The following is an 11,384-nucleotide window of genomic DNA, read 5'->3' as shown; positions in this document are numbered from 1 at the left end:
TCCCCACAGCCGCTCTCCCCAGCCAGGAACTTCAACCTGTGCTCTTTCTCTGAAGCTCAGTAATCACAGGCCAGAGTCCAGTCCCCAAAAGCCTCTTTCCAGATACCACTAAGCCTTAATTCTGCAGTTTGCAATGTAGCCTTCAACATGCACATACAGAAGAGCAAGGCTTTCAAAAAAGTCCCAAATGACAAATTTTTAAAGCAATAACTCAGTTATAACTAACTAGAAGGTAAATAAAAGCAGATGCTTTTATCTGCCATTGACACAGAGTATCTGCCAAGACACAGAATATTTACACATTCTTTCCATAATAAATACAAAACTCAAACTGGGAGGGGGAGAACTAGAAAGAGGTGACAGCATAGAAAATTTGCAGTATCAGCATTGTGACAAATGTTACAAAAAGATTACAAAACCCAGAAGTATTTCAAATCTCTAAATATATTTAACTTCCTTGTCCTGCAACAGGAACCAAAAATGCAAACAATAGCTTAACACATGTGACTAAAGTTCCAACAACCACCCCTTTTCCTGCTTCCCACCACTCCAACTGGTTTGCTGCCTGAAAAATGCAGGAAGGAAAAAATGGCATTCTAAAATCACTGGAAAAAGTATCATTCACCTTGAAAACCCCACCAGCCTGTGGCTGCCGTGAAAGCCACTCTTTATCCATCCCATCACTGGCAGAAGTCACATACATTTCCGAATAATCCTTTCCTCCGAAACAGCAGGAAGTTGTCTTGTCGACAGGAAGTTTCACTGTCTGGAGTCTTTTTCCTGGAGAAAAACATGCATTGTGTTCCCATTCAATACTTAGGACAAGAAATTTAAACAAATTATACGAATAACCAGCATGGAGCCAGGTGTTTCACAAAAGCAGGTACCAGGGCAGGAGCAAGTCCTATGCTGAGTTTCAGCACACTGATGAGCACCGTGACAGGAGAAACCAGACTTCTGTACACCACAGAAGTGAACTTTCTGTTGTTGACGATGTAGCATTTGACAAGTTTCAGTCTCAGTTATTATAAACAAATCCCCCCTCCCCCCAATCCCAGCCTGTCCTCTAATTAAATGCTAACAGCCACAGCACAGACATGTATATCTCAGCTCATCACCTCGGCTGCCCATGCAGTCAATGGAAATGGGATATAATTCCTCCCTAAAATAGGTCACATGAATCATGCCCTAGAGCTGCTGACTTTCTTACTTTTAACTACAAAGGAAGCCTGGAGCAAGCAGACCTCGTGCAGCTCTATTGAGGCGTACCTTGGGCTACACCTCTACTGCCTGCAGTTAAGGAAGATCAATTCGTTGAAGTTTTTCCTGAAATTTCAATAGCCTTTCAAAACAAGCTTGCATAACATAGGGATCATGGGACAAGTGTGAAGCTTGGAAGAAACTAGTGCTACTGTAAATGATATTAGGCATTTATTATACCAACAAAGAGCTACCAGCCTAATGATGGTAGTAATTGGACTGGTCCAGCCTTAACCAGAAGTCTGTCATAGAATAGTTTCTTACAATACATGTAACTTTCCTGCACCCCAACTGCATGTGTAAAGGGCACGGTCCCCTTAGAGTAACTAACTGCTTAGCGATGAGTTGAAATAGCAGGAGAGTAACTTTGATGTTGGGAACCCTACAAGGAAAAAGTGGAAAGTTTGGCCCACTTAACACCTACGAGAAGTTCTTGGTCAACTTCAGAGCGGGGCACCATTTCCCAGGGGGTGTTTATCAAACCTTTTGTCTCACCAAGAAGCTGTGCCTTGCTCCCTTGCAATGACATAGCAGAACTGCAACAACCTGACAAAACCACGCACCAAACAGCTTCCCTTGTACCACAACACTAAGTGGGTCACAAGCACAGGTAAAATCAAGGCCGCACTATTAAGCTGTTGGTGCAGTCCTGGCAATCTTTTGGCCCACCTAGTTGGGTACACTGCTCCCTAGAGACAGTTTGGGCTCTGGTTTGGTGTGAGAAGACAGCCTGGCTGTCCAAAATAAGCTACAATATAGAATCACAGAATGGTGTGGGCTGGAAGGGACCTTTGAGATCATCCAGTTCCAACCTCCTGCCATGGACAAGGACACCTTCCCCTAGACCAGGTTGCTCCAAGCCCCGTCCAATCTGTCCTTGAACACTGCCAGGGATGGGGCAGCCACAGCTTCTCTGGGCAACCTGTGCCAGGGCCTCACCACCCTCATAGTGAAGAACTTCTTCCTAATATCTAATCTAAATTCTACCCTGTTCTAATTTAAAGCCATTCTCTCTTGTCCTATTACCGCCTGCCCTTGTAAAACATCCCTCATCATATGCCATATGGTGCAGGACTAAAGGATGTTGCCTGATTTTACTTGCTAGTATGGATGTAACCAATAAACCCAGAATATATGACAGAGGGATGAGCAGAATTCTCTTGGCTTCACCAAGAACTCTGACGAGGGCTGGGTACTTTACAACTCTGTTTTAAGCCCAAAATAAATACAAGAAAATAGCAAGTAAAAAAAAAAAAAGCAGGGGTGAAAAAGCCTGGAAAATTTGAGCCATCTGGGATTCCTGATCCAGTACAATAAGCTTATTTGGCACATGTTTTGACCTACAATGGCCAAAGGAAAAATCAAAAGCACTGTAAGAGCATTTAGATTGCCAGAGATTATTTGCATGCCTGGTTAACTGTTTGATTTTTATCTCCTGAGAAGAGCAGATTTCTCAAAATATCTAGAAAACTTGGGAAAGAAGTAGTTCAGTCTGTTGCCTGGGAGTGACAAGGACCAATATGAGTTCGAAGACAATGCTCCTGCCAACTTGCTCTACCAATACTTTGTGGTTATCCAGTCTGCTGGCAGTTGGGAGCATTTCATGGCCACATGGGTTACATGATTGCTTGCAAAATGCTCCAGAGGCCACCCTAGAAACTGGCTGACACTAAGTCTGGGATAAAATGAGTGGGAAGGGTATTCAAAGGGAAAAAACATTCACTGCAGGAGAAGAGGCATGGGCCCCAAAGACAAGAGGAGAGACCCTGACTGCACTTGCAGAGTGGTCTCAGTGGGTAACAGCCTGGAAGATGTTGCTTACAAAGTTCTGAGATGAGCATTGTCTCCTGGAGATAGAAGAAAATCTGCACCTGGATACTCTAAAATCTACCTGAAGTATTCACATAGGCCTGATACCTACAGAAGGGAGAAACTTAGCAAATCTTTTAGACCCTGTACAATCAAAGGATATAAAAACACATTCGTTACGAAGAACTGTAAAATATTTAACTCCTAATAAGAAGACAAGGCTACATAAAACTAGGTCACCACATGACCAGAAGGTATGACAAGACTTGGCAATACACAAGTTAGCCCTTTGCAAACCCAGTTGGATCAGTCATCACAGCTTTTCCCTGTAGCACACCCTGACTCTAAAGGCACCATCTATCTGAGCTAAAGAAGCCTAGACCTGAAAAGCTACTTCACCGTGAACCTCAAAACCTTCACTTAGAAAAGATGCCAAACAAACAAGTTTCCTCACCCAATCCCCTAAAAAGGCAGTCTAAGCTTTGCTATCAGTGAAACCTGAAAATCCCTCCATGCTTTAGATGAGCTTTTTATCAGTGGATGTATCTGCAACTGACAGTCATTCAAGTCACTCTTAATAGCTACTGTGCATTAAAAGAGAGGCTTTCATGGAGCTCTCTTCAAACCTGTTTGGTTATCTCCCTAAATAGTTTCAATTCACTCATAATTCAGCAATTTACGGATTTTACATATTACTCTCTCTGTGGAGAGGGCAGATAAGCATGAGATGTTCACAAAAAAGGCTCTTTTTGACACAGACATTTAACCTGAGAAACTTCTTGCTAATGTTTGCTGCAGGTGCTGGGTGTTTTACATGGGAAGAGAAAATCACTGGCACCTACCCATACACCCAAATCACATCCAGCTCTGGAAGACCTGATCTGAGCAAAGTAAGAGACTGGGAATGTATTAGGGATTAAGAATACTTAAGAATACTGCTGTCAGTATTCTTAAATCTCTCTATGACTTCTGCTTATGGACACTATTCTCTTTAGCTTTCCTTTAAGAAAATACTTCCAAAAGGGAGAAGGAAAGGGAAAATAAGTGAAAAAAGGAAAAAGGAAAAAGGAGAAGACCAGGGAGGAAAAAGGTAGAAACAATGAACCAGAGAGGCTCACGTGTTTTTGACCCAGACTAAATCATGTCTGGCAGACCACCAAAGCCCAAATGAGAGCAGCGATGAATGACGGGCTCACACAATGGGCACACCCAAGATATTACTGTGGGAATGATAAAATGCTGTGGAATTCATTATACGTTTTTTAATTATCTCATTTGCAAAGTTCATTGTGTAAATAATATTTAACAATAAAACAATATTGCTGGTATCAGTGTCACATGGGACTTGTATGAATCTCAGCAGGCTGCCTGAATTAATCACTATGCTGAAGGAAAGAAGCCAAAAAATGGCTTAAGTCATCTTTGCTATTTCATGGCTCACTAATTTTCTTCCACATAATTTATCAATGAGGTAAACACTGACCTTAAGCTTGGAGGCTGCAAGAGGATGCTAACTCAAACAATTCACAAGTATAATAGTAATCTCCTCAGCAACTTCACCTTTTCCAACACAACAGAGGCTGGGAACAAAGGAGTCTTATTTACAAAGCTAACTTTTGAGAGCAGGGACGTAAATTTGTTTAATATACCATTTCTGTGAGGGGAAAAAAACCACCTCTCATTCTTTGCATTTGTTTCTTCTTTCTCTCATACAGAATTCCAGCCCACCTTTGCAAGCACTTACCTGTCTCAGGATCAAGACGAATCACCCTCCCACCATCATAACAAGCTACCCAGAGTTTGCCTTCTGTATCAATGCACATCCCATCAGGAATGCTCTCCTCTTTTTCCAGTTTGTATATACTCCTACGGTTGTCTGCAAGGTAGAAAAAGCACAACAAAACTAAGTGAGACAGTTGTTAAAACTTTTACCAGTTGCAGACCAGCAGAGTTAATTATACAGTAGGTTTCAAAAGCTGTGTTTTTTCATATGAAAGAAACAGATTATGTCTGCTGCCCTGTTTGTTTCCCTGAGACAGTTGTTCCTCAGCATGAAAGCCATTGGAACTATAATTCTTCTTGCCTGGTGTTCTTTTGTAGTGCAGTACTCATGCTCCCTACTTATAATATTAAATGAATAGCTGCATAAATTAATGTTACATATATTCAGAAAATTAATTGCTTGTTCTAATAGCAGTTTGGACCATTTCAAGTATGGGTCACTTCCAGTCAGAAAACTGGAGACTTTTCAAACAGATTGCTGGAACGTGCCAATAATCACTGTTCCAACAAAAATCTGACCTTCAGATATATAAACCGAGAGTTTATATAAACACCAAGTTAGAAAAAGCATCAACTTCAAAGGCATACTGTCAACCTAAACCCAAACAACTCTATCTGGACTTCTATCCACTGTTATTAAAGAAAATGAAAACCAACTTCCCAACATTATTTATTTTACGCTCTGACAACTTCAATGTTTCTCACATGTAGCAATATTTTAATGAGTTTCCTTTGCCTCCTGGGGATTGTCAGATTGCCCACAGAAACAGAGTGAGTGAGCGGGGCTGAGAGAGAGAGAGAGAGAACCACCCTGTTTCCTAAAGGAAAATGCAGTTGTAAGCTATAGCAGAGAGACACTGGGACAAGATGCCATTTTAAAGCTAAATATCAAATTGACTGGGTTCTTTAAAAGCAAAATACTGCAGTCCATGTACTCAAAAGCAAATTATTAGTCCAAGTCACTAGAATTTTTCTTTTGCCCAAGCTTGTAGAAGCCCTTAAAGGGTTGTTTTGTCTTAAATAAATGAAGAAGTTTTGAGTAACTGCTTTCCAATTGTTGCTTAGCATTATCTGCAGAATCTTCATTTAAGAGCTTCTATTTTAAAGAAACAAATCAGGGTGAAAAAAAAAAAACTCCGGAAAAGCTAGCAGAAGTTTTTGCACAGGACTACAAGCTTTCTGGTACTTTGCCTACGCTGTCAGTAATAAGAAGCTCAGAGCCACAGAAACCTAGCCATACAAGAAACACTGCCTTTTTTACACAAGAAGATCAAATATGCATTGTGTTTAGTAACAGTAGTCCACATTACTGCTGAAACTCTGCCACACAATTCAAATAATTTATAATATTACCAACAGCATCCGATTAGATTGACCCTGCTCAGGCTCAGATGGATGTTAATATGACTTCTGTTGCTTTGTTCTAAAGAGGTTTCTGAAGAAGCACTCCCAAAGCTCTGATCATCTCTGCATAATAACCAGAATGCAAACAAACATCCCAGTAATGAGTTGCAAACAATTATTGTAGAATTCAACAATTCATACCAATTTTTCCAGTTTGGAGATCATAATCAAAGGCATCCACTGAGTAGGACAAGCTGTCAATGTAAAAGAAGGTTTTGTGGTCCAGCGACCAGTCCAGCCCATTAGAAATGTCCACCTGATCAAAGTGTTTCACCACTGAGAGGTCGGAGTGGAGGGAATACAGAGAGCCCTGGTGTCTTTCCAGCACGGCAGGTCGAATCTCCTCAGCCATGGTCCCTGCGCAGAGCCAAAGGGGAGAAAGCAGGTTTAGAGTGAAACAAGTCCAGAGTGAAAGCAGGTTCAGGTTTGGTGGCAGCCCCTCGCTATGATAATGACCACACTGCCAATGTAGAAGGGAGCAGTGTGGGGCTTCATGAATTTGGAGAAGAAACTGAGCAAAAGCAAAAGAGAAAGGTAGATTCCAAAAGCAGTTGCTTTTAGCAGAAGATGTCGAAACACAGCCTTTGTTTTTCTGTTGAACTGTGGCAGAAACGGTGTGCAGTGTGATTCCTGCAAAATGCTTCAGTCATTCAAATACTAAGACAGGTGTGGTCAGCATTTAACTTCCCACAAATCTTCACATCTTGTATAACAGAGACTGGGAAAAAATTTCCTCCTCCCTCAGAATGAGTCTTACTAAAGCTTCTCCAAAAACAAATCTCATCTTTGTGGCTCAAAGTCGGCAGCTGAGACTGGTTCTTGGAGACTGGGTAAATGCAAGTTACGGTAAGTCTGGGGACCCAATTACATGGCAGGTACATACAATGGTGTTTTATAAAACAGGAGGACAGAGTCACGGGCAGCCAAGGCTGGAGGGCACCTCTGGAGATCTTCCAGGCCCACCCTCTGATTAAATGGTGTCTCCCTGATTAGGTGTCACCTGGATTATCCCCACATAAATGTGATAAACTCTGCCTGAAGACAACGACAAAAAACCTACCTCCACCATTTAACTATGAATCAACACTTGCTGCATCCAAATCTGATTGCTGCATCTCAGCACCAAAACCTCACAAAACATCAGAAGGGAAGAACCACCTGCAGCTTACCTGCGAAGTACCTCCCTGCAGGATCCACTTTCCCATCATTGAATCGGTTGTTTGGTTTATCCTTGTCCACGTGAGTAATGGTGGTTACCAGCTGCTCGTTCCATTTCAAAGCAGCAAACCTTGTTCCCAGGGTGATGACGTAACCCCCAGATTTCCGGAGAGCCACGGAGCTCACGGGAGCATCTAGAAACAGGGTGAAATGGAAAAGAGGGATGTGCTATGGAGAGGCACTTCTTTTCTGCCCACGTGAGACATGCCAGCAGTTACACCAGACTCAGTAAGACCACGGGCAAGAGAAAAAACCTACTTTTCTACCAACAAAACGGATGTTTAAATGCACAGAAATAGATTCTTTCACATGAAGAGGACATACTTAATGCATACAGAAAGTTGATACGAAGAGAATCACCAGTTTGGGACATACAAACGCCAGGAATTTGAGTATTACCACTGCTTCCAGGAGCTATAATCATTACCAGCACCTGGTTCTGAGGTGCTTTAAGAATTAAGTAAATAATTTAATAAAAAGATACAGGCATGTAAGCTTTTTACTGCCTGGACTGCCAGGCACAGCTACAGGTTGGGTGGAGAAGAGATTCAGAGCAGCCCTGCGGAGAAGGGCTTAGGGGTGCTGTTTGATAAGAAACTGAACATGACCCAGCTTTGGTGTGCGCTTGCAGCCCAGAAATCCAACCATATCCTGGGCTGCATCAAAAGAAGCGTGACCAGCAGGTCAAAGGAGGTGATTCTGCCCCTCTACTCTGCTCTCATGAGACCTCACTTGGAGTATTGTGCACAGTTCGGGGTTCCTCAGCATAAAAAGGACATGGAGCTGTTGGAGCAAGTCCAGAGGAGGCCACGAGGATGATAAGAGGGCTGGAGCACCTCCCATACGAAGACAGGCTGAGACAATTGGGGCTGTTGAGCCTGGAGAAGAGAAGGCTGCGTGGAGCCCTCATAGCAGCCTTCCAGTATCTGAAGGGGGCCTATAAGGATGCTGGGGAGGGACTCTTCGTTAGGGACTGTAGTGGTAGGACAAGGGGTAATGGCTTCAAACTTGAACAGGGGAAGTTCAGGTTAGATCTAAGGAAGAAGTTCTTCACAGTGAGGGTGGTGAGGCACTGGAATGGGTTGCGCAAGGAAGTTGTGAATGCTCCATCCCTGGCAGTGTTCAAGGCCAGGTTGGACAGAGCCTTGGGTGACATAGTTTAGTGCGAGGTGTCCCTGCCCATGGCAGGGGGATTGGAACTAGATGATCTTAAGGTCCTTTCCAACCCAAACTATTCTGTGATTCTATGACTCCCCCTCCTCAAGGGAAAGATCAATTGCCACAAGAGCTCTGGAGCAACTGTGTTTGTTTAGCACAGCTCTTGAGTAAATCAGCCCTACAGCAGCATTCAGCTTTAACTCATGGAGACAGAGAGTATCTCTGCACTGGGACAGGTCACACTGGACAGGAGAGCCACCCCTCTGCACCATGCTGCTGTGCAGTTCAGACATGCCTCCAGCAGCACCAGAAACACACCCAGGAGTGGCAGAGCTTTCCACGAGTCAAAGCAAAACCGAAAATTAATAAATGCTCCATGGTTATTTTACACTCATTTGAACTATTATGCAGTAAACCCTCGATTGCAGGTTATTATAAAGGAATTAGGGAAAAAGCAGCAAAATGAGTGTGGATAACATTTCTGTAAAAACCTGCAATCAGATGCAACATAAGGAATAACAACATTAAACAGGGCAATAAAGTCTGGCATAATATTTAATACACATGGGACTAATTGCCAACTTTTTAAATTAAAAATAAAACATTTCTTGTATTTATAGCTTTGCAGAGGTATAATTAGGTAATAGCTTCAAACAAACACTTATAAACGTCACCAGCCATCCCCGCTGCCAAGAGGAGCTGCTCCTTTCTGGCTGCTTGCTCTTGGCTCAGGATGCTCCTTCCCTTTGCAGCCCCAGCAGCGGTGCCACCGCGTGAGCAATCCAAATGCTCTTTGCCCCCAACACCAGAGGTGCACACCTAATGGCAAGCTCAACTCTAGCAACTTCTTCACCTAGAGGTGTGCGACCACACTGCTGAGGCTCTTGGTCTGGGCTTACCTGCACTGGGCCAGCAGGTGCCACTTCTCCTTCCCGTGCCAGCACAGAGAGTTTGGCAGAATAACCATGCCAGTTAAAGCACTTTTCTGCCTGCACTGGCAGCAGGGGCTTTGCTGGGAGAGCATAGGAACACCACTCCTGGGAATGCAACTCTCCATTTGCTCTCCCAGCAAAATACCTTAAGCTGTAGCCCACATGAGTCCTTCCACCCGGGCAGCACCCAGGGCCTCCCTCCCTTCCACCCCAGGAGAGCAGCCCCAAGCACAGCAGCCTGTACACCCTTACCTGCCTGTCCCGTGAGGAGGATACCACCAGGTGCCTCTACAGCCCCATGAACAGCCCCATACCCTCCTGACAAAGCCCCCCAGTGGAAAGGGGTGTATAAGGCCAGGAAGATGGACAGAGTCACCCCACTCTTTGCTGCAGAAGCGAGCATATTAGCCTTGCACCCAGCTCAATCCGCAGCCACCCCCAAGGGCTTCGTTAAACAGCATCCACAGGAACCAATTTATTTGCAACACCACTTTATGCTGAACAGAAAACTGACCATAAAGTTCCCCCCTCCCAAGGCATAGTTATTCATATTATGGTGTTTTCCCTGTGGAGCTGAAAAGGGCATTTGAAGTTCCTGATGCGTGTGGAGTTGTAATTCTGTATAAACTTCAGTAATGAGTAACTTCCTCCTTAGCTGCCATTTGGACATCAACCCGCTATTTAAATCACATGACACTCTTTGGGTGTTTGTTGGTTGGGCTTGGGATTTTTTCTTTCAATCATGGCATTCCCAAAGGCACAGCTATTAACTATAACTATTTTATTATAAAATAGAGGAAACAGAAGTAAGTAAGGGAGAGGAAAAAAAATCTACTTCAGCTACTACCTCTTCTACATCTCTAAAGAGACCACATGTAAAAGATTACACCTTTGAGAGTAGGTCTGAGTTGGGTAGGGGAAGGCAAGGAGAGGCACTCTCCCTCAGCTAAAGTAAGAGGAAGTAAGTCTGGGAAGTAATGTTTCCAAACTTAGCATCAAGCCTTCTCCCATCTTAAAACTGGTAATTACAGTAATGTGAAGGGCAGGTAAGTCCCGATCAGTTCATTGGGAATGATGCGAACGGCTTACGGGTGGGCAAAAGTGATTTTCACCAAGCGTTACTGAACGTGAGAAAGTAATAAATACAAGTACTTAAACCATTTAAGGATCTATCTTCCGAAAGACAAATATTTAGATTGTCACACAGAGAAGTAAATCTGCAACTCTTCATGAGAATTAGCACATTTCTTCCTTTCCTGAATAAATACTTCACCTATTAAGACTCTAGGTGGTGACACTGTTACCTTACAAGATGCCTTCTTAAACAGTTATGGGAAATTTTCTTCCAATAAAGAGAACGTTATGGGCATTGCTCATTCAAACCAGTAACAAAACTCCCACAGATATCAAGAGTGTAACTTTATCTCTGGGACAAAGAAGGAAGATTGAGATTAGATATTAGGAACAAATCCTTCCCTGTGAGGGTGGTGAGGCGCTGGCACAGGGTGCCCAGAGAAGCTGTGGCTGCCCCATCCCTGGCAGTGTCCAAGGCCAGGTTGGACGGAACTTGGAGCAACCTGGTCTAGTGGAAGGTGTCCCTGCCCATGGCAGGGCGTTGGAACTGGATGATCTTTAAGGTCCCTTCGAACCCAAACCATTCTGTGATTCTTTGAACAAAAGACAGTGAGTTGTGAACAAGTCACAGGAAAGAGTAGTTGATCAAACATAACCCAATAGCTCAAAACGGTAAGAAAAGTCCTCAGGGCTAAGCCCAACCACTATCTAATGCCTTCGCACAGCACAAGCCCCAGTATCCTCCTT

The 11,384-nt window shown here is 43.5% G+C and overlaps 1 protein-coding gene across 2 annotated transcripts in view; it reads right to left on the bottom strand.

The window, feature by feature from the left end:
* Positions 1 to 11,384, bottom strand: part of LOC104403129 (regucalcin) — a 12,106-nt gene that overhangs the window by 388 nt on the left and 334 nt on the right. Inside the window, exons 2-5 of one of the 2 annotated variants that reach the window (XM_010011180.1) lie at positions 7,425 to 7,607; positions 6,397 to 6,612; positions 4,814 to 4,945; positions 626 to 780 (exon numbers count right to left, since the gene is read on the bottom strand). In XM_010011180.1, coding sequence (XP_010009482.1) covers positions 626 to 780; positions 4,814 to 4,945; positions 6,397 to 6,612; positions 7,425 to 7,607 — 686 coding nt within the window. The remainder of the gene's footprint in view (positions 1 to 625; positions 781 to 4,813; positions 4,946 to 6,396; positions 6,613 to 7,424; positions 7,608 to 11,384) is intronic. The other variant, XM_010011181.1, reaches the window with a different exon arrangement.

The sequence above is a fragment of the Nestor notabilis genome, unplaced genomic scaffold, assembly GCF_000696875.1.
Source record: "Nestor notabilis isolate BGI_N333 unplaced genomic scaffold, ASM69687v1 scaffold10433, whole genome shotgun sequence".
In the NCBI taxonomy this organism is placed as follows: Eukaryota; Metazoa; Chordata; class Aves; order Psittaciformes; family Psittacidae; genus Nestor; species Nestor notabilis.
The sequence above is the reverse complement of the archived record's forward strand: the minus strand, read 5'-3'. Positions and strand labels throughout refer to the sequence as shown.